Genomic DNA, 23,513 nt, shown 5'->3' on the forward strand with positions numbered 1-23,513 from the left:
GAGGACTGAGCATCGGAATCTGCAGTTAAGGGCTTGGTGGTAGTAGAAGAGGTTTGGCAGGGTGACTCCACCCAGGCCTTTGAGCACAGTGTCACTGGCCATTCTAAATTTAGACTGCTTTGCTTTGACAGATGCTGCCTTTGGCTGGAGGGTACTCTAGGCAATGAGAGCCAGCGTGGTGGTGTGGTTCAGAACAGCGGACTCTAATCTGGAGAACCGGGTTTGACTCCCCACTCCTTCACATGAAACCTGCTGGATAACGTGGGCCATTCACAATTCTCTCTAAACTCTCTCAGCCCACACAGAGGCAGGCAACGGCAAACCACCTCTGAATGTCTCTTGCCTTGAAACCCTACGGGGTCACCATAAGTCAGCTGTGACTTGACAGCACTTTCCACCACCACCACTCTAGGCAATGATGTCCCAGTAAGTGGGACAGGAGTGACCTATCCTTTTGTGGGGGGGGGGGGCACATGTTCCTGGATGTTCCAGGAGATGAAAAATGCTTTTCTACCCGTTCCTGTGGAAGTGAAATTCATCCTGGAGAGGAGTGACCAGTGGGGTGCCACAGGGGTCTGTCATGGGACCGGTACTATTTAATATTTTTATAAATGACTTGGATGATGGAAAAGAGGACAATTCAATTCAATTGACCACAAGGGCCATCCAGTCCAACCCCCTGCCATGCAGGATCCCACAGTCAAAGCACTCCCAACAGATGGTCATCCAACCTCTGCTTAAAGACCCCCAAAGACGGGGACTCCACCCCCCCCAACCCGAGGCAGCGCATTCCACCGTCGAACCACCCTCACCGTCAGAAAGTTCTTCCTAATGTTTAGGTGGAATCGCTTTTCTCTTAGTTTTAATCCATTACTCCGTGTCCTAGCGTACCAGAGAATGGCAGCATAGGCTGGTGTGCTAACAGGCATGCATAACTATTCTGCAGTTCTGGTTTAATTAAGATGCTGGATGCATGCAACATTGTATAGGATCATAGAGTTGGAAGGGACCACCAGGGTCATCTAGTCCAACCCCCTGCACAATGCAGGAAATTCACAGCTACCTCCCCCACACACACCCAGTGCCCAGAAGATGGCCAAGATGCCCTCCCTCTCATCATCTGCCTAAGGTCATAGAATCAGCATTGCTGACAGATGGCCATCTAGTCTCTGCTTAAAAACCTCCAGGGAAGGAGAGTTTACCACCTCCCGAGGAAGCCTGTTCCACTGAGGAACCGCTCTGTTAGAAAATTCTTCCTAATGTCTAGACGGAAACTCTTTTGATTTAATTGCAACTCATTGGTTCTGGTCCGACCTTCTGGGGCAACAGAAAACAGCTCGGCACCATCCTCTCTCTGACAGCCCTTCAAGTACTTGAAGATGGTTATCATACCCCTCTCAATCTTCTCCTCTTCAAGCTAAACTCACCCAGCTCTTCAACCTTTCCTCATAGGACTTGGTCTCCAGACCCATCTTTGTTGCCCTCCTCTGGACACGTTCCAGCTTGTCTACATCCTTCTTAAATTGCGTGCCCAAAACTGAACATAATACTCTAGGCGAGGTTTAACCAGAGCAGACCTCAGAGCAGAAGTATGTGTAACTTGTTGCCCTTCAGCATCTTGCCCTGACCTGGGTCGCCCCGGCTAGCCTGATCTCGTCCGATCTCAAAAGCTAAGCAGGGCCAACCCTGGCAGGTATTTGGATGAGAGTCCTCGATCCATCTATCCACTATCCATCTGTCCATCCATCCTATTCTATCCATCCTATTCTTATCTTTCACCTATCTATCCTTAAATTGGGCTTAGGTTGCTGTAGAAGTTGGGAGGGAAGCAGCAGCAGAAATAAGCTGCTGGGAGAGGAAAGGAGAGAAAGAAAAAAACCCAGCCAAGTGGCTCCTTTGGTGCGTGTTAGCTGTTTCCATTCTGTGCACACCTCTCTGCCTGTCTGAACAAAGGCATCTGCATTCAACGGGCAGCCAGGCTCTCTGGCCCTGTAGAGAGATGCTTCCTCAGTCTCCAGGAAGCGAGAGGCTGCTGTGAGGGTCTGTATGCCTTGCCTTGGGTAGGCCTTTGCCTTGTATGTTTCCCCCCCCCCCTCCCTGGACTCGTAAAAGCAGTCCAGGCCTCTTGACTTTCCTTGGTTCACGGGCCCCAGGTTGGAATGTCTCTTCCCTCTTCCCACGTCCCTCCCTTGCTCTCACTGACTCCCTTCCACCACTGTGGCCTTGGTGGGTAGATAGTACTAACAAGCTCTGAGTTCTTTGATGTTTTGTACCATGCACAATTATCTCGTAGATTCCCATAACACACGTTTGACATCTGCTTCCCTGTAGGGGTTATAATTCTGTCTTTGTGAATCAGTATTCACTTGCAACTTTACCAGTGTAAGGCCTGTACTACCTGAAGCTTCCAATAAAGTTCCTTGTTTCTGCATGACAGTCTGAGCAAGTGATTTTATGGAGTTTGCACAGGAAGGTTGGGAACCCTCACAGCTGCCTTCCGTGGGAAGGGGCATGAGCGGGACTCCCTGGTGCCACATCCTGGAATGAAACTTCTCTTTGGTGCACTGAGAGGAGCCCTGCTGAGGTTGAGGAGGAAAGCGGGCTTCAGGCAAAACGAACTGGGCCTTCGCCAGCAGGAGCCATTGGGACACAGCCAGGGTATCCACTGGTGGAAATTCTTTTGACCCGAGAACCTCCCTTATTAGGTCAGGGTGACAGTACAGACAGGAGTCCCCAACCCATTTGAGCCTGTGGGCACCTTTGGAAATCTGACACAGGGTGGTGGGATGAAACCCCAAAATGGCTGCTGCAGGAGATGGAGCCAGACGCAGAGGAAGCCCGAGTGCAGGGGAGAAGAGGGCAATTTCAGAAAGACACTGGGAAAGAGGAGGGAGAGAATCGAACAAAGTCCTGTTTGGGCAGCTGCTGCAGAAATGTCATTTTAATCTGCATAGTCCACTGGATCTGCAATCAGAAGCCCAGCTGGGCAAGTGCCCCACCCACCTTCCGAAAACACTGTTGGGTGCCGGGTTGGGGACCCCTGCTACAATGCAGGGACTTGTGACAAAGGCCTTTTTGAAAGACTAGATGAAAACACTGGCGGGGGGTGGGGGGGAGGTTTGCTAGTTGCTGGAACTGGCATTCTATGCTCCAGGGGGTTGGATCCTCGGAGACTTCCTTGGTAATGGTGGTGTTTTCCCCTGCTGTAAGCAGCCTTGCGCTTATTAGCAGGAAATTCTGTAAACTGTAACCCTGTATCTGAACAAAAAATTGGATATGTTTTTCTCCCACAAAATATGCTCTGTTTAAATGCAGCATAACTTTCAAATGATATCAAGTTCCAGTAACACACACTTGTACGTCCTAGAGAAACTCAGTGTCTTCATTTTCAAAAACATCTAGGGTTATAAAGTCTCTCTTATGCTTCACTGCCATATACTCTACTCATTCCAAAATCAGAATTTTACCTCTGAAGCTACTGGTTTGTTCATAATTTAAACATTTGATTCTGAAGTACAGATTTTACATTTTAGAATCTGGACAGGAGACACTCATGTGAAAGTTGGATGCCCTTTCCTCCCCGAGTGGCAGTTCGGCTCTTTCCTTTTTCAACTCTCTACAGCTATGTATGTTCCATTGAACCTTGCTAACATTAATACTTCTGTGATGTGGCAGACTTGTTAAAATAAAAGTTTTATTGTAGCTATTCAATACATTTATAAGTAATGGTTACTTTCGTATTGAGATCACAAAACAAGATCCAAAAGCCAACTGGGGCTCCACAGTTCTTTTTCCCTATAATACCAGAAAGGAAGGGTGGGTTGGTTGCTAAAAACACTCCCCAGTCTTTTGTGATGACTCGGGCCTGTATCAATGCTTTCTTCACAGTTTGGTTTGAGTGATCCAGCAAAAAGAACTGATTCGGAGCTGAGTTGCACAGAATTTGGCTGATGCTAGACATTTCTATAGGATATACAACCACCTCAGAGAAAGGATGGGACCTCAGAACTCTCCAGTGCACCAGCCTCCCAAACCCATCCCTGATGGATATTTCTTCCCTGGTTTCTTTAAATACTTTCAACAGAGAGAGATTCCATACTGCAGGCACATAAAAACCGGGAAGCAACAGCTGGCAAACAGGAGAGACTGAGCTTAAACAGGGGCTAGGGGGGAAACGGATTGGTAGGTTAAAGTGCACCTGGATACCCTGACCTGGATAGCTCAGGCTAGCCCCATCTCATTAGATCTCAGAAACTAAGCAGGGTTGCTTCTGGTGGGTACTTGGATGGGAGACCTCCAAGGAATACCAGGGGCATGAAGCAGCGATTGTTCTGAAATAAGGTGCAGACCTTGAGTGTTATAAAGTTGGGAATAAAACTAGCTTTCTTATTGCAGTTATATTATACCCATATATTTATGGAAGGGCAAGGTTTTCACTGCATCTGTGCATGTACGAAAGCCTGTTTAGTGTTCTTTTATATATTAGGCTGGACAATGCAGTGTGTTAAGATACTTGTCTACTTGACAATGGTTCTTAGTGCTTCAATAAATGTACATTGCTTCGGGCACCTTTCTGAGGTACAACTCTCCATCTACAGTTTGTCATTTCCCTGGAAAGGGAATAAATCCTTTGTTTGCAATCCAGCCCATTTCTATGGCTTGGGGAACTAGGTAGATGTGACTGGGAAAATGTCAGCTCCCTTCTCTTTTGACACTTCCTTTGGTCGGAACTTAGATGCCACGGACAGGATCTGCACGTGGCAGCCGTTAAAAGCAGCCCGTTTCCCCTCCTCAGCCTCTCCTTCCCTTTCTTGTGAGTTTCCTTGCCCCTTCCACTGGCTTCTGCTGGGTAGAAAAATTGGCAACATGGTGATGTCATTTATCACACTACCCTCAGCCTGTCCTTGTAGCTTTCCCTGCCTCACCCTGTTGCTGACAGTGATGACCCCCAAATCAGCTGGGATTTGAACCCTGAGTCTTTCCAGTCTCTGATCTGTTGTTCTAACTCCTGCATCACTCTGGCTGTTACCATCCTGGATGCAAGAGAAGGCCATGCTGTACTACTTCCCTCGGTCACAGCCACACATCTAGTGCCACCCTCGGTCTTTTCTCTTCCAAAGCCCACCTGCCTCGGGTTTCTTCTTGCATCGAGCATGTGATGTCTGTATTTAATATCCTCTGACATTCTAATGTTAACGTGAAAAGGCTGTCGAGCTGCCTTTAATGATTTTGCTGTATGAGTGAGAACATGAGAGCGACATGTAGCTCTCGCTTCCTGGCCTGTGCGCTTGTATGTAAATGCAAAGTAGAGGCCTGTGCCTCATTACGCTGGTGGTTTGCAAGCAGAGTGACTCCACTGTGAAATAGCCCCAAGATTTATAGTCAGGGGGCACCCTCAGTAAGCGGAAGCTGGGGGTGACCCAGAAAAAGGGTTCATGCATGTAAAAGGGGGTGGAGGGGGGAAGGGGCCCTGGCTTTGCAGCAGCTAGCTCAGGAAGAGGGAAGCATGAAGCCATTTGGGGCTGCAGCCAGAAATGTCCATACAGCCGCAAACAGTGGCTGCTACCTACTCGTGAGCCTACTTGTGGATGAAGACCTACTCGCGAGTATAGAGGGGGGTGGAGAGACTAGAACAGGAAATGGGTTCTTCTAAAGAAGAACTCTGCCGATGAGCACGGTGGCAGTCAACCCCCTTCCCTCCGTTTGAGAGGCTGTGATGATCGGCCATATGAGCTCAGGATGAGCCCCAAGGAGAGATGCTGCTGCCCACCCACGGAGGCACGGCAGGATCCACGGCGGGCTTTTCTTTAGACCCCCGTCAGAGGATGATCTAAACCTATTTCGGAAGGAGCTTCTTACATTGGTGTCTGCAGGAAGACTGCAGATTTTGTGAAAAATCCCAGGCCTGCCCCTTTGCTCAGTGTGGAGAGGTCAAGCGTGGCAGAGGCAGAATGCTAAATTCCTCCATGTGAAAGTAAAGGTGATGGCTGAACATTTCTGCTCGTGCTTTTCCCTCAGAACGCAAAGCACACAACAGTCATTCAGATTTAACAAGTAAATCCTTATTTCATATATTCTACTATTCATATTTTTTAAAATCTACATCAGCAGCACTATTCTTAGTGTCACTTTTCAGAGCAGTCTAAAACTCCTTTTGCTCTGCTTTTCAGCATTGGCTTACAGGCCAAGCAAGAAGCAGAATCCCTGCATTTCTGGTGGTTTCCCCTCTGGGACTCAAGCCAAAAGCCTCCACTTAACCACCAAAAGGACAATAGCAGAGGGGGGGGGCAACTAGTCAGGGTGAGATTTATCAAAATAGCTGCTAGCTACCGACCCCTGCTTTCTAAATGTGTTTTTAGACAGCCAGAACACTGAAAGGTGAGTGTTTAAAAAGCTTAAAATATGGCCTTTCAAATAAGCCAAGGATGAAAGGAAGTGGGGGGTGCAGCCCTGTTTCATCCTGGAGGCTGGGAGCTGAATGCAGCCGGCTTGCAAGAAGTAGAACCAGAAGCCGAACACTTGACCCTGCTGCAAGGGCACAGCTGCACTCCGCTGCTATGGAGCTTCCTCCAGCTTCCGACCAGAGGGAAGGGCTATTTATTCTGGGATGACAAAACTATCTTTGGGATGACCGGGAGGGGTGGTGGCGGCGGCGGCGGCAGAGAAGAGCTTCAAAAAACATGGATTCATTTTTTAAAAGGAAGCACACCACGGTTACCTGGATTTTGCCCCCATGTATCAATATATATAATACATATAACTTGGTGAGACAATAATTGCTGGTTCTTCCCCAGGAACAATCATAAAATATGTACAGTGCTGTTTTGAGAGGCGAGTGGTTTGGTTTGTTCTTTCCTCCCTGGACTCGCAAGGACCTGTTCTTCAGAATTAAGCTTTTGGGTGGGTGGCTCAGTATCAAAATGGCCTCTGTAAAAACAGGCACCGCTGCTGTGAAGCTACAGGGAGATGCCTTATAAAACTGGGGTTTAGCATCCTCTTTCAGTGGAGAATCTGATGGTGGGGGTGGAGGGGGGTAGGGCTGTTCCTATCAAATGCGTGGCTGTCACTGGCTTGTAACTGACATCTGCCATGCACTAGTGTAAGCTAAAAAGCCTCTGTTGTCAGGGCAACAGCCCATTGATGGGATTCCTCAGTTGGTTTGCACGGAGGGGTTGATGGGCTGATCCTACAGAAGCACAAATGCAGTTTTCTTACACACCCAACCTAATGACCCATCAAGGAATTCTACTTTGGCAATTTCAGCCAAACCCCAAGCCAATGTGGCTACACAGATGCCGCGCATTGAACAGCGGAGGCCCCTGAGCTAGGCCACACCTGCCCAAATGCGTGCGCTGTATTTGCAGTCCAGTCTTCCATGCAGGCCAGCAGTTCTCTGCTCCATTTCACATGTGCGCTCCTGCTCCTTGCATGAAAGCTTAATAAATCCTTTCACTACCTGCTACTTGTAAGAGGTGCATTGACCGTAGGAAACTCAGCCAAGAGAATCTCCCCTCCCTGTGGCCTGTTTCCCAAGCTACCCTGGGGGAAAGGGTGAGACGGCACCCCCTCCCAGCTTCCCAGATTGGGTTCAGAAGAGGTTTTCTGCTTTCGGACTCAACAGCACCACATTTCTTCAGATCCCTGACCCTAACAGACTTGGAACCTTCGAGCGAGGTTTTACTTGCACACCACCGTTTCAGCCCAGCCCATGGGGGCTGGCCCCCCACCACTTCCTGTTTGTGGCTCAGAAGCACACGGGGTTTGACCGAGGGGGGTACCAAGTATTAGCGCAGCTGCTCGGCCATTTTTCTGCCGCAGCCGGGGTGTCCTTTGCATCTTGTTAGCTCATTTTCACATCTTCTTGCATTTCACGTGCACAAAAAGCGTGGCAGGAGTCAGGGGTGTGCCGTCTTTGGAGAGCAGGTGGATGTGGCGATACCCTGGCGAGGAGAAAGAGGCAGAAGGAAACCCCATCAGAGGGGGGAAGGCAGGGCGGCACACCTATCTGCACATAAGTTTGGTTCCATTCCATGGACTCCTTCGGCCCCTGCTGTGCCCAGCATGCAGGGCCTGGCACAGTTCTGAAAAACGTCTCTTGGCCTCCTTGTTTGCACACAGAGTTACTGGCACTACAGGGAGCTCTCTACAACCTAACTGCTTCCAAACTGGGATACCTGGGTTGGGGTGGAGGGAGTCTGAGGAGCAGGCGATGCTATTTGGGGCAAAGTATGAGCTACAAGACCTACACAATTCTGTCCTGTCGTTTGCCAGAAGTCAGGACTGGAATAAAATCCCACAGGCGGCTTTGTTGATTTTATAGAGCACGGGCCCAAGGTGCGTGTCGTGCAAGAGCGCAGTGACAGAAATCACCTGCAATTTTTTTAAATCTAATGAACATCTTCACCTGGCTGTCCTGAAGATTGGGGAGGGTGAGTTGCTTGGGTGGGGGCTGTTTCCTTTGAACGGGCAGTTCATAAGAAGGCCAGGTGCCACTGTGGGAAACACCCACCCACCCACCCAAGAAGAGGCAGACCAACCTTCCTTTAAACTGGGCAGTGGCAGAGTGAACTGTCCCACGAAGTCGTTGGAAGAAGTGGTGTCATAATCCTCCACTACAAAGCGCACCAGCGCCAATTCTGGAACCCGGACCTGGAACATCAGCGTTTCATTCCAGCATGGATTAAACCCTGCAAACCCAGGAAACAGACATGCAAATGAGGGGAAGCTTTGCTGGCTGCTCTGGGACAGAAGCCCAAAGTAACAATGCCCGCTTGAAAGGCTAGATGCTTTTAAAAAGAAAAAAACACAGATTCTCAAGAAGCTCAGCTAAGTAACTGCACTTTATATATCTCTTGTGTGGTGGTGTGCGTGCCGGCAAGTCACAGCTGACTTATGGCGACCCTGCAGGGTTTTCAAGGCAACAGACGCTCAGAGATGGGTGGCCACTGCCGTCCTCCGTATGGGCTGAGAGAGTTGGGAGAGAACTGTGACTGGCCCAAGGCCACCCAACAGGCGTCCTGTGAAGGAGTGGGGAATCGAACCTAGTTCTCCAGATTAGAGTCCGCTGCTCTTAACCACGACACCACACTGGCTCTCTGTACTTGGGTGCAACCTCAGAATACACCATACAGCTTCCTATTGCACATGATCTGTGATACGTGCAAAGTCCAAGCTAGACATGACAGATTTGTACTCAGATATATCTCAAAAAATAAAATAAAAGCAATTGTGGAAGTGCCCAAATCAATTTGAGATTCAGCACTGGGGGTAGGAGGTCTTTCACCCTCCCCTACCCCCATTGCCTTCCCCATCTGCATTGCTCCCTTCCTCCAAAGTTACATATGGGAAAACTGACAATACCAGCTTTTTTTGGGGGGGGGGATTTAGATGCAAAACACTCTCCCCCATACTATCCAAACACTTGCTTTTCCTGGCTGCGCTTTACAATATTTTTTAAAACAGGAGATCTGAACACAGACCTCTCAGCATTATGTCTGAATAGGGCCTAGAAGAAGAAGAGTTGGCTGACTTTCTCTACCACTTTAGGGAGAATCAAACCGGCTTACAATCACCTTCCCTTCCTCACAACAGACACCCTGTGAGGCAGGTAGGGCTGAGAGAGCTGTGACTAGCCCAAGGTCATCCAGCTGGCTTCATGTGTAGGAATGGGGAAACCAACCCGGTTCACCAGATTCGCATCCGCCACTCATGTGGAGGCGTGGGGAGTCAAACCCGGTTCTCCAGATTAGGGTCCACAGCTCTTAATCACTATACCACCATACCCTGCTTTTCTCTTCCTTAAGGAGTCTCAAAGCGGCTCAGAATCGCATTCCCTTCCTCTCTCCACAACAGACAACTTGTGAAGTAGGTGCGGCTGAGAGAGTTCAGAGAGAACTGTGACTAGCCCAAAGTCACCCAGAAGGCTTCATGTGGAGGAGAGGGGAACTGAACCCAATTCTCCTGCCACCACTGCTGATCCTGTTAGGAGGCAAGGCAGGTGTTGGCCTGGCAAGCCCAGATCTGTTTACCCAGACGGGATGCAGCTCCCCCGGGTCTCAAGAAAAGGGCTTTCTTGGCCCTGAGGCCTGAACTCCTTTCCCCCTCCCCTCTGGAACCTCCAGCAGGCAATGCTGGTGCTCCGTCTCTGAGCTCCAGCCGCCCTGGATGTCCTGAGCCACACCTTACCGTTGTTCAGCCGATACTCCGTCTGCTTCTTGCAACCGTCCGTGGGGACGCCGTGGATCTCGATGCGCACAAAGGGGTCCACGATGGAGGAGATCTTTTCTTTGTTCAGCTTGGGGAGCTGCTGGGCTGTGATCACCTGAAGGAGGCGGGGAAGGGAAACGTCAGTGCAGAGAAGGGAGTGGGTGGGCTCCTTCCACCACCCCACCACCCCGGACAGGAAAAACACTCCACAATTCTTCAGAGACAACAGCAAACACCAGAGCACATAATCAAGTATCCACTAAACATTGTACTAACTATCCCATGTTCAAAAAGAACCTGTACAGCTGAGTTTTGGCCCCGGCGGGGTGTATTCTGTGTCTCAGAAGCGGTAAAGCTCTGCACCAAGAAATGCTGAATTCTGCTTCCTGTATAAACTATGCGAACAGTAGACATTTGGCTTCATGGATCTTGTTTTGCATAATTCCCTTTGGCTTTTAGCTATCCGAGGACTATTCAAAGCCTTGGCCTCCTCCCTATCTTACCACCTCTCTAGCTTCTGAGACTGAAGAAAGCCTTCGCCCACACACCTTCAAGCATCTCTCTTCAGCCGTATGAGCCAGAAACGCATTTTTATATTAAAATGTTAATGACCTTTTAGTAGCTTGAAAATATAACAGAAGTTCCAATACTATTAGTGTATGCAACTAAAATTTACATTGTATTATTATTTTAATATTTGTTTTAATCAAATCATTTTTTGAGGATACTTTATATTTAAGAATATAATAAATAACTCTGAAAAAATAATTCTGAGTTGGGTTATGTGAGGCCGACGCATACGTTATATAGGCTCGGATCTTTACTATTGCGACTGCGCAATGAAGCTTAGCTGGGAATCCCAGCCTGGGATCGCGACGTGTGGACAGAGCCAACTTTGCATCGAGCTACTGCATACATTGCAAAGACAGCAAGTATTTTTCATTGTGTCGGCCTCAGTTTGAGTGTGCTTCATCAGCTTTTTACAGTTGAATGTGGATGAAAATGAAACATTGGAAATTGACCCTTCGGAAACAGCATTGCCAGTTATGAGGCAGAGGAAGAAGAAAAGAATGGCAGATGAGCTTAAGATGCTGAGGGAAATTCCTCAGATTCTCTAGCTGATTTTCAAGTAAATGTGTTTAACCTAATCACTAGATTCACGCTTTGTACAACACAAAAAGTTGAATAAAGATTTATCCTGCTTGGACCCAGCAAAGCTTAAAACTACTGCAGAGAAGGGCCTTGAAGATGAAGCAATGGAAGGTATTATTAAGCTGTCTCCACAAATCAACAAAGATCAAGTAATATTGGAATTGTTTAATTTTGCTTCAAACTTTGATGTATTAAAGCTATTGCTTAATGATGGTGATTATAAGGATTCCAGTTGCAACAAGTGTAAAATTTGTAGTAATTGCCCATCGTGTGCAGTAAAAATTCTGGCACCCAACAGACTTTATGACAAGGTATATGATAACCTTTATGAACTTTATAAAGTCCTCTGCACACCATCAGTTACTCAAGTCCAATGTGAGAAGACATTTTCAAAGCTAAAGATCATAAAGACAAGGCTACGAAATTCAGCCCCGTGGCGCAGAGTGGAGCCCCATGGTGCAGAGTGGAAAGCTACAGTACTGTAGTCCCAAGCTCTGCTCACGACCTGAGTTCGATCCCAACAGAAGTTGGTTTCAGGTAGCCGGCTCAAGGTTGACTCAGCCGTCCATCCTTCCGAGGTTGGTAAAATGAGTACCCAGCTTGCTGGGGGTAAAGGGAAGATGACTGGGGAAGGCACTGGCAAACCACCAGGTAAACAAAGTCTGCCTAGTAAACGTCGGGATGTGACATCACCCCATGGGTCAGGAATGACCTGGTGCTTGCACAGGGGACCTTTACCTTTTAAGAAATTCACTGTCTGAGGAGAACTTGGAATCATACATGTTGCTATCCATTGAAAAGGAATTGTTAGATGAATTGGATGCAGAAGCAATTATTGACAGATTCGCACAATCATCTAGTGAATTCAAATGATTGCTCTTAATATAGTGGACTTAAAAATATCCACCATTTTTTTTAAATTAATTTTTTTTATAAATTCAGTTATAACAATCTGTATTTACATTTAGTATCTATGGTATACTGCCAGTAATATGTACAATATATGTACACTGTAAGGTAACTGTAAAGGTCCCCTGTGCAAGCACCGGGGACCCATGGGGTGACATCACATCTCAACGTTTACTAGGCCGACTTTGTTTACGGGGTGGTTTGCCAGTGCCTTCCCCAGTCATCTTCCCTTTACCGCCAGCAAGCTGGGTCCTCACTTGATCGGAAGGATGGAAGGCTGAGTCAACCTGGAGCCGGCTACCTGAAACCAACTTCCATCGGGATCGAACTCAGATCATGAGCAGAGCTTGGACTGCAGTACTGCAGCTTACCACTCTGCGCCACGGGGCTCTATAATTACTAAAAAATATACATTTATTTCGCAAAAAAAAATTAATTGTACCTTTTTTCCACTTATGTATTTTTTGAAAATTTTATTTATTTCTTATAAAAATTAAATGAGAGCCTTATAGTTGTGGGTCCCCTTTGTCTCCTGGCAACCAATATTTTTATACCCTGTCCACCACTGCACACAAGCGCTGAGCATGGGTGTGAAAACTAGAATACCCAGCCTCACGTTCACCTCAGACCAAGACATTTCACCCACATATGCTCACCATGTGACTGAGGCAGCATGAAGTGTTCAACTGCATTAGGAAAATAAGCAATCATGCATCAAATACCCCAGACAATTTTTTTAAAAAAACGTTTATTTAGGTATTTATGTGCATACTAACCCCTCTGTACAGCGAATTGGAACAAGTCTTGCTGAGATCACTTGGACTTGCACCCTAGTATGTGCACATATTATTTATTTCTGTTGTATATATATTGGTGTTTAATATCAGCTGCAACATAACACTGACCTGCTGCAAATGCAACCTTAGACTATCTTAAACTGCAGCTGACTTCGCTCAGTGAAAAGCAGCTGCTTGGTTAGGAACTGAGAATCTCACAATTATTCTGGAGTTACTGAATCTGCACAGATTTACAAGGCTGCCCCAGGCAAATGGGCAGTGGCAGGCATTTCATCACCTACAGATCCAAAGACAGGGGCTGCACATTTTATAACTTAGAAAGCAAAAACACATGCAACTTGGAAAGTGAAGGGGGGAGGGGGGGAAATAGCACACATGTCTGTAAGAAATGGCTCATATTCTTCGAGGTGAAGTCTGATTAAATTTTTTTCCCCTTTTCCTTTTGATATGTCTGCCTTGTGGTGTGTTTTGTGCTTCCATAAGGAAGGACGCCCTCTGCTGCATGGGCAGGTCAGTGTGGCCACAGCCAGGACAAAGCAGAGCTTTCTTAATCGTGGGAAGATGACTACTCAGAGAATAAGAAAATCAGGTCTGAGAAGGGCCACCAATTCTGAGGGTCAAACTTGTGCCTCGCAGTGACGTTATGCAAACTGGACCCTGGCCATTCTCACTCTGAGGTGGAGGGCATCTTGGAGACAGATGGGCGATTCCTTTCCAGTGCTAAAGTGGGCAGGAACTAGTGAAACTTCCCACTTCCTACCTGGAATCGCCCTCTGCCTCCAGTTTCCTTCCTGCCTCTCTAAGGGAAGGCAGCTACAGAGGTTGCTCCGTAGCATCCTTACCTACACGAGGAAAGGGACCCTCCAACCTTAAGGAGAAATAACCTCCTACTCCAGCAAGGAGCATTCTTGCAACTATTGACTGCAGCCCCCAAGGAGAGGGGAAACCATCTCCTAACAGGCCGACAGAGAAGGTCTGCATGGGCCCCCGCGGGGGCAGTGGAGCGTGGCAACACCAACGCGGCCGGCTGGGCTCCCGCAGAGGGGGTTCAGCCCGGAAATCACTGAGGCGACCGGCCGGGCTCCTGCAGTGGATCCTGGCCATTCTGTCTGTGCTTCTTCCAGCTCAATTGTACACATTTTTACTTAGAAGCAAGTTCCATACAGTCCAATAGGCCTTACTTCGAAGCATGTAATGTATAGCCCAGATTAGCCTGATGTCATCAGAACTTAGAAGCTAAACAGGGTGGATGGGAGACCACCAAGGAAGACTGGGGCTGCTATGCAGAGGAAGGCAATGGCAAACCTCCTCTGCTCACTTCTTTCCTTGAAAACCCCATGAAGTAGAACTTTACATAATCTAGACAGGAGCTCACTTTGCTGTCTCCATCATCTCCAAACATGTACCTGGGCTTGACCACATTCTCTTTTCCCTTGCTTGTAAGTTCGTGTTTCTTTGGGGGTTCTGTTCCGCACATGTTTTGCTCCCTCTAGTGGTCAATTTGATATCACACTGGTTTATGTCTGGCGCATCTTCCTGCAGATTTAAACTGTAGATTTTTATGCCGGACATAAACTGTATGATATCGAATTGACCCACTAGAGGGAGCAAAATATGTACACAACGGGGGGGGGGGGGGAAACCAAAGAAACTGTGAGGAAAATGAGAATGCAGAAAAGCCCCTTAGCTTGTTGGTGCATCTAAATACAGAAAAGGACACAGCCTTTGGCACAAAAACACTCCCCACTCACTGTACCTTGATAGTGAGGGCAACAGGGCGCTGGCCAGTGCCCCGCCGGGGTGACTCAGGATCAAAGGTGCTCTGGCTGTGGCGCAGCCAGGTGGGCTTCAGGACATAGCCACAACGGCCATTCACCAGGAAGCGCCCATCATTGAGGTCCATCTCTGCCCCCGGTGTCTGGAAATTAAGCGCCACTGCAAGGTGGGCACAGAAAGGGGAGAAAGTTATCCAAGGGGGTCAGAAAACCTGTAATAATGCCATTTTGTAAACATCTGCACCTTGTCTAGTTGTAATTTCAGAAGGGTCTCGAGGGGTAAATGGCAAAAGAGAGCCAGCAGGGATGTAGTAGATAGTGCTGGACCAGGACAAGGGAGACCAGAGTTCAAATCCCTTCTCAGCCATCAAGCTCCCTGGGTGACCTTGACCCACTACTCTCTCTCAGCCTCTCAGGGAGGAAGCGTGCAGCTTCAGGCTGAAAGAAAGGGTAAGGAGGGCCAAGAGCGCTGCTGTGTTTCATTCACAGAACCAGCGTTGGTACCACTACTGAAGGGATGATGTGACACAAGAGAGCAAATCAGGCTCCACGTTGGTTTTATAACATGGCTGACTCTGGCCTAGCTCCACATAGATGGAGCTGCCCTTGGGCCCCTCCTCAGAATGGGCTTTCTTTCTTCTTAAGGGGAAGGGACTGAAGGGTGTGTGTGTGTGCGTGCAAAGCAACAGTGACTAGGAAGGGGGACTTCAGGCGCAGCATAGGAGGGACCCGACTCTCCTGCTCCTGAATTTCCAAAGAGCGGTCCGCAGGACGTCCTGGGTCTCCTTCCCTGCGGTCTTTCAAAACTCTCTTGTGAGGTCTACCAAAGGGCCCGACGAGAGGAGGCGGCGGCTTTGGGCCTTCCTCTTCCCCCACTTACCTAGTTGGCAGCCGGCATTCCACATCTCCTGTGGATTGTAATTGGAGGAGTTCATCTTGAGCCCCAGCGGGTAAATGCGGCTGAGGTGTCGAGTGTTGAAGCGGACAAAAAGGTTTCCTGAAAGACAGAGAACATTGGCAGCTTCCCACCAACAGGGAGGAAAAGAAATGCCCGGCAGTGATGCCAATTATAATGCACCCAACCAACCACTAAGGAAGGGCACAGTATCCACACTCAAACTATGCAGACTTCCAAGACCAGGTTTTGAGCCAGCCAGCGTTTTGCCAATTTAGCCAACAAACATTATTCTGCCTAGTAAAAACTACTCGTGTCTGAAAGCGAGGACCCTCCTGATTCTGACCAGCTCCCTCCTAAAACGGCCAGTGTCAGCTCCGCAGCCCCCATCCATGGTCCCCCCCAGGATGAGACCAGTGGTTGGGGCTGACTCTGCTATTTGGCCCCAATGCTCTGCCAAGGAAAGGCAAATTCTGCAGCCAGCATAAGCCACGTCCATCTGCTCCGGCACCTCTCTCTTACATCACACCTGGAGAAATCCTCCAGTCTAAGTCTGTTATCTCCAGGGTTGTTTTGTGCGTCTCAAGACCACAGCAACCTCCAAATCCTTCCAGTTAGGACCAGCCTTCACTTCCAAAGGCTACCCTTTGGCCCACGGGTGTCCTTTCTCTCTTGACTGGCTCTGCTTTGTTTTTTTTACCAGCTGTCTTCCCTACCTCTTCCTAACTGGGGTTTTTTTTTGGGGGGGGGGGATCAAACTCTGCTCTCTTTTTTCTCTTTCTGTTCCACCAAAGCTGGGTACCCTATTGGCCAAAGATAAAGTTCTGCCTGGACCTGGCCACCTCCATTTCTCCACCTGGGGCAGATTTTTAAGCCCCATGACCACAAAAGAATTCCAAGGACATATCACCTTTTAGTGGCATTTCCCTTAGTTAGACTGATACTAAAAATGCATCCTATTTGTTTACCTGGTTATTCCTAACAGGAGCTGCGTGGGGCCCTCCAGTGAACTACAACCTTCAGAGCTTTTGGGGACAAGCAGGGAACATTCCCAACTTCAGGAGGTCCTTTCTCCCAACTGGAAATGGCTTCCCACAACCCATGGAGGAGAGCTGTTTCATATGGCTCACCTTGCCCTAAGGTTAAAATCCCAGATTTTGAGGTTTCTCCCCCAGGTTTTTATCAATGTAGTACACAGAAAACAGAAATCCTACCTAGTCGGCTGATGACTCTCAGGCACAAGGATCTCATTTAATGTATACCTCAGATGTATATTGCATGCATGTACTATAAAGATATCTTTTTTTCAGAGGGTAGCCGTGTTGGTCTGCACTAGCGCAGCTCGATTCTGGTCCATCAGCTCCTGGTTCTTCCTTCCCTCTTGCTCACGCTCCATTCTCCAGTTGCCAAATTCTCCCACTGCTGTTTTCAGACCCCTCCAACCCCTCCCACTGCCACTTTCTCCCCATTTCCTCAGCTGCTCCTTACTTCTTCTTCTTAAAATGCCTGTTTACAGGAGCTTCTGGGAAACTGCCTAATACCGATCCTGGTCTTGTGAGATGTCAGTTGGCATTTTTTAAAAGTTTGATGTGTGTGCAAGCCTACGCATTCTTTCTCCTTTGGGGAGGGTTAAATCCTAATTTAAACGTTCATTTTTAGGATTTTTCTGCAAGCCTGAAAATCCCCCCAGGTTTGTAGAAGCGCCTCTCCTTTCAGCACCTGGGTCCACTGTGGGGATTTTTTGATCTGTATTCTGAGATCATGTTCATGGAATCATATGTGCTGTATGCCATTTTTTCTGTCCTAATTTTAATGTCCTAGTTTCTGTCCTAATTTTAACATCCTAATTTTTCACTTGTGAGGCCAATAGGGGATAAGAACCACTGGGCTAATCTTTGTTGCCTATCTCTCTGCTCCAGTAAATTCAGGTAATTTAGTTTTTTTCTAAAGACTGGGAATGGCTGCTAAAGGAACACACCTGTCCTTCCAAGAGACCAACCTTACCTGATTCCTTGATCAGCTTCCTGGCTTTCCGCTCACTGAACGAACACATCTCCTTGGGCTGCTGGTGATGGCCAGCACCAGACAAGCTTCGGAAGGGGACAGACCGGCAGTACACAACCACATCTGAGAGCTCCCGTGAAATTTGCGTGGCATCCTTTGCCTGTGGAGGCAAAGAGCTAGCAATCGCCTTTCCCAGTGCCTGGTAAGTGAATTACTCACTGCAAGACTGTTAATATCAGCACACCTGTGGTGAGCAGCAGTAGTCTCCAGGTGATCAGGCCAGGAAGCCTTTGTAAATTAGAAGGCAGCAGACCGTTTGTTTTTCGTTCAGACCACAGTTGTGCCCCTCTCACACAAGAGTCCCACCTTTCTTTCAAGGAAATCAGAACAGTTCACCTAACTCTCTTCTCCCCCCCCCCATTTTATCCTCACAACCCTATGAGGTAGAACATAAGAACATAAGAAAGGCCCTGCTGGATCAGACCCAGGCCCATCAAGTCCAGCAGTCTGTTCACACAGGGGCCAACCAGGTGCCTCTAGGAAGCCACTAACAAGACGACTGCAGCAGCACCATCCTGCCTGCGCTCCACCGCGCCCAAAATAATAGGCATGCTCCTCTGATACTAGAGAGAATAGGTATGCAGCATGACTAGTATCCATTCTAACTAACAGCCATGAATACCCCACTCCTCCATGAATATGTCCACTCCCCTCCTAAAGCCCTCCAAGCTGGCAGCCATCACCACATCCTGGGGCAGGGAGTTCCACAATTTAACTATGCGTTGTATGAAAAAATACTTCCTTTTATCTGTTTTGAATCTCTCACCCTCCAGCTTTAGCAGATGACCCCGCGTTCTAGTATTATGGGAGAGGGAGAAAAATTTCTCCCTGTCCACTCTCTCCAAACCATGCATAATTTTATAGACCTCTATCATGTCTCCCCTCAGCCACCTTCTTTCCAAGCTAAACAGCCCTAAGCGTCTTAACCGCTCCCCATAGGACAGTTGCTCTAGTCCCCTAATCATTTTGGTTGCTCTTTTCTGCACCTTCTCAAGCTCTGCAATATCCTTTTTTAGGTGTGGTGTTTCAGCCCTCTGAAATGGCACATTTGATCCCTGATGCTGAGGACCTCTAGCTGTCCAGTGAGCCCTGAAGAATGGTCTCTCTCAGCCTCTCGATGCCCGTAGGTTAGGATAACAGAGCATGGCTGGCCCAGCATCACCCAGTGCACTACTTGGCTGAGAGGGAATTTAAACACGGTTTTCCCCAGTTCTAATCTGACACTCTAACCACTGGGTCACACTGGTTCTCTATCACAAATTATTACTGTTGAGGAGAGGGGGAAGACCAAATGTTTGGGAGTGTGTGCCTTCTACAGACACATCTTGGCACGGGCATTGAAAGGCTGAGAGAGACCATTCTTCAGGGCTCACTGGACAGCTAGAGGTCCTCAGCTTCAGGGATCAAATGTGCCATTTCAGAGGGCTGAAACACTACCCTTTTGCCATAGTGGGCTTACAAGCACAGCAGGACTCAGACTGGGAGCCAGCCAACAGGGTTCCGAGTGCGAAGGATCCCAAGTCCTACAACTGGCACCCCCAATTTGAAACCCCAGGTGCCCTATAGATCCTTGCTCAGCCCCATCTTTGAAGTCTCTAGGGAAGAGACCTCTGAAGGGCGTGACTTTCATGCAGTGTCCAGATTTATGTGGGGAAACAGGAAGGAAAAATCTGGGATATTTCCTGCAAGTTTGTTTGTTGTGCCTGGAGACGTTTTAAAGGATTGAGAAGAGCCCTTCCCAGAACAAAAACTTAGATCTCTCAAATGTCAGCCCAAAGAAATATGTATGGCTACATTTGGCTTAATGGGTCTGGGGGGGCAGGGCTAATTCTCCAGTTAGGCCACCCAAGGGACTGCTTGGGGGCAGCACAATGGGTGGGGGGAGGCTTCACAGGGACTTGGCTTGCTCCCAGCTATCAGGGCTCAGGAGGGGCCTGGCATCCTCCAAAATCATCCTTTCCTGGGCCTGAAAAGATGCCAATCTGGTACAAGCCAAGCCCCGAGTCACAGTACAGGAGGGGATGGGTGTACCTAATTGGGGCAAAAAAAAAGGTACCTTGAAGCCAGCCCTGGAGATGGGCAAAGTTCTCCCCTGCCACCAACAAGCGAGAGACACTCACCTGTAGTGGTTTGATCTCCTGGAGAGAGTTTGTGGACTGGAAGGAAAAAAGAAGAGAAAGACAAAAGATCTAGACAGATTTTCCGAGGGACAGATCTGCTCTGCAGCATTTGATACCCGTTTAACAAGTATGACTTCCTGCAAAGAATTCTAGATGCTCTCACATTTTTATCTCATCCTTCCTGCAAGGAGCTCAGCGTGGTGTACATGGCTCCCCCCCCCCAATTTTATCCTCACAACAGCCCTGTGATCAGGCTGAGAGGCAGAGTGACTGGCCCAGAGGAGTTTCAAAGCAGCGTGGGATTTCAACCGGGCTCGCTCAAGTCCCAGCCCAACACTCTAACCTCTGTCCCAGATTGGCTGGTGGGAAGGAGGATAACTCCGCTAGCAAGTGGAGCTAAGGCCCTCCTGCTCAGGAAGGGTGGCTATTAAACCAACTTAAGGGTAGATCCAAGCATCATAGTTACATCCTGAATAAAAGAAACTAAGCTATCTTATCGGCAACTAAACTAGGGCCTGTTTTGCAAAAGCTGAGCTCCTGCACAATAATGAACATTGCCTTGCAAAAAAATGAACTGTCAGTTTAGGTCTAAACCATCCACTCCAAATAGCATACCCCAAGACAACTGTTGGTGTGGCACAAAAATAAATTGACTAACTAATTAAAGGCTCCCATGAATCCAAAGAGCCCACTTGCTGAAGAAGCTGCCTGCTCTGTCTCTGTATGATTACCGTTTCTGGCCTTCCAATCAGTCTCTGCAGCAGAGAATTAATTCTGCCTAGTCTCTTACTAGGATATTCCATTGTTCCCCCCAAACAGCACATGATTACCTGCTTGTGATGTCTCTGTATGAGTCACTGCTCTGGGTTTGCTTTCTTTTAATCAAGAGGAACAGCCAGAACAGTAACTCTCACAAAAATGCAGTATTATTCTTTCTAAAAGAAAACATTTTTGGTATAGGAATCAGGTTGCTTCCCCTTTCAATTCAGAAAAATATTCTGCCTTGTCAATTGTCAATAATTTTGGGACTGCTGGTGTCAACACTGGCGACGAAGCTTCCCCCAGGATTCTCTTCTTGGGGTCACATTTGTCCTCACCCTCTCATCGTCATCCTCCTCTGTCTCCTCTTCATGACTGGAGGTGAAGCTCCCTCTTTCTGAATCACTCTTGTCCTCTGGCAGCTTCTTCCCTTTCACCAAGATCTTCCACTTTAACTGCTACAGGGATTGGCAAGAGGAAAATCAAGCAGCTTAAACTTCTTCTAAATGTCTCTAAAGCGGAGTTTCAATTATCCATTTAAACACAGGAGTCAAGGCTGCCGGTAGAGCCAACTTTGGCAAAGGCACCCCCACTCTCCTGGGCACAGATCACTCCAGGTGGTCAGAGACAGTAAGGGAGAAGAAGAAGGGGCCATGGTAGAGCATCTGCTCGGCATGCAGAAGGTCCCAGGTTCAATCCCCAGCATCTCCAGTTAAAGGGGCCAGGCAAGTGGGTGATGTGAAAGACCTCAGACTGAGACCCTGGAGAGCCGCTGCCGGTCTGAGTAGACGATACTGACTTTGATGGGCCAAGGGTCTGATTCAGTATAAGGCAGCTTCATGTGAGCATGAGAATAATTTTAGGGGAGGGGCTGTGGCTCAGTTTGTAGAGCACTTGCTTGGCATGCAGAAGGTCCCAGGTTCAATACCCAGCATCTCCAGTTAAGGGACCAGGCAAATAAATAATGTGAGACCTCTGCCTGAGACTCTGGAGAGCCGCTGCCGGTCTGAGTAGACAATACTCACTTTGATGGACCAAGGGTCTGATTCAGTATAAGGCAGCTTCATGTAGTCAAGAGCTGGTTTTTACATGCTGGTTTTCTCTACCTTTTCAGGAGAATCAAACCGACTTACAATCTCCTTCCCTTCCTCTCCCCACAACAGATACCTTGTGAGGTAGGTGGGGCTGAGAGAGTTTTGAGAGAACTGTGACTGGCCCAAGGTCACCCAGCTGGCTTCATGTGGAGGAATGCGGAATCAAATCCGGTTCTCCAGATCAGAGTCCACCTCTCCAAACCACGGCTCTTAACCACTACCCCACGCTGGCTCTCATGGGCTCCTCGCCAGAGGGCCTTCAAAATCCCAGAGCAGCCATTATGAAGGCTTTCCCACAAGATCAGTTTATTTCACAGTCCATCAACATTGTATTTTCTGTGGAGGGGACCGCATAAGTTCCCAGCACTCTGGCCAGCAATATTTGGTACCTGGGGAAAATGCTCTTTGTTCCTCCTCCCTCCAGATACTGCATCAATATCTGTTCTGACTGGATGGAGCAAAGCTGTTCTCTGTTGCCCCAGAAGGTCAGACCACAACCAACAGGTTGACATTAAATCAAAAGAGTTTTCGGCTAAACATTAGGAAGAACTTCTTGACAGTTAGAGCAGTTCCTCAATGGAACAGGCTTCCTCGGGAGGTGGTGGGCTCTCCGTCTTTGGAGGATTTTAAGCAGAGGCTTGATGGCCATCTGACAGCAATGCTGATTCTGTGAATTTAGGCAGATTGTAAGAGGGAGGGGCAGGAAAGGTTGGGTCAGTGTTGGATCTCACGGCCCTTTCTTACGCTCCCAGGGTAATACTGATCACCACTCTGGGGTCAGGAATTTTCCTCCAGGCCGAATTGGGCAGGGAGGTTTTTGCCTTTCTCTGGGCATAGAGCGGGGGTCACTGGGTGTGTGTGCGGGGGAGGTAGTTGCGAATTTCCTGCATTGTGCAGGGGGTTGGACTAGATGACCCTTGAGGTCGCTTCCAGCTCTATGTTTCTATGCCATGAAGGAATGTGCTTGTACAAGTATCACAAGTACCTATTGGACAGCATCTGCGATGGCTATTACTTATTTATTTTTATTTGGGAATTTCTGTTTCTATTAAAACAGAGCTCCAGGCAGCATATCCCCCCCAAAAATTAAAAACAGAAAATAAATAACTATGATAGCAAGAACTGAAACCCTAAAACCAGCAGGGGGAAAAGCCAAGCACTTAAGCCATCAGTCATACAACAACAGTGAAACAGCAATAACACAAAGATTAAGCTAACAACAGAGAGAGAGAAGGGAGAAGCATTAGAAAAACAAAACAAAGACCGATCAGGGAATCAATGCCACTGATCTGGGATCACCACCACCACCCAACAGGGCTGCCAGGTCTATGGTGAGAGACCTCCTGCCCCTGAGATCCCACTGCCTGCTGCAGCAGGAGCAAAACGAAGAAAAAACGGGGGACAGCAGGCAGAGAAGGAGGGCACCCCACACAGGAGGGGAGCCGGTCAAGGGCGGACCCAAGCAGGGACCAGGAGGGAAAAGGGCTGCTTGTCCGCCTTAGAGGGTGGGAGGGAGAGGCAAGGCTAGGCCCAGACTGGGCTCAAGTCCCTTGAAAAGTGGGGTGGGACACCTTCACAGGATGGTGGGGGACCAGGATGGGTCCCAGTGATGCAACTCGGGGCCTAGGGCTTGCACAAGCAGGCTTTGCCAGGGCCCTGAGCCGCACACACCTCCGGCCTCTACCTTCTGGGTCCAGTCTAGGCTCAAAACCACTACCAGGTGGAACTCCATTGAGACTGCT

At 48.3% G+C, this 23,513-nt stretch overlaps 1 protein-coding gene across 1 annotated transcript in view; it reads right to left on the reverse strand.

Moving 5' to 3' along the window:
• Positions 1-7,825: 7,825 nt before the first annotated feature.
• Positions 7,826-23,513, reverse strand: part of PLCD3 (phospholipase C delta 3) — a 39,694-nt gene continuing 24,006 nt past the window's right edge. Inside the window, exons 9-16 of the mRNA XM_056864711.1 lie at positions 21,016-21,135; positions 19,919-19,954; positions 17,739-17,898; positions 15,720-15,836; positions 14,821-14,999; positions 10,186-10,321; positions 8,538-8,687; positions 7,826-7,940 (exon numbers count right to left, since the gene is read on the reverse strand). Of these exons, the coding sequence (XP_056720689.1) occupies positions 7,852-7,940; positions 8,538-8,687; positions 10,186-10,321; positions 14,821-14,999; positions 15,720-15,836; positions 17,739-17,898; positions 19,919-19,954; positions 21,016-21,135 (987 nt within the window). The 3' untranslated portion in view covers positions 7,826-7,851. The remainder of the gene's footprint in view (positions 7,941-8,537; positions 8,688-10,185; positions 10,322-14,820; positions 15,000-15,719; positions 15,837-17,738; positions 17,899-19,918; positions 19,955-21,015; positions 21,136-23,513) is intronic.

Source organism: Euleptes europaea, chromosome 18, assembly GCF_029931775.1.
Source record: "Euleptes europaea isolate rEulEur1 chromosome 18, rEulEur1.hap1, whole genome shotgun sequence".
Classification (NCBI taxonomy): domain Eukaryota; kingdom Metazoa; phylum Chordata; class Lepidosauria; order Squamata; family Sphaerodactylidae; genus Euleptes; species Euleptes europaea.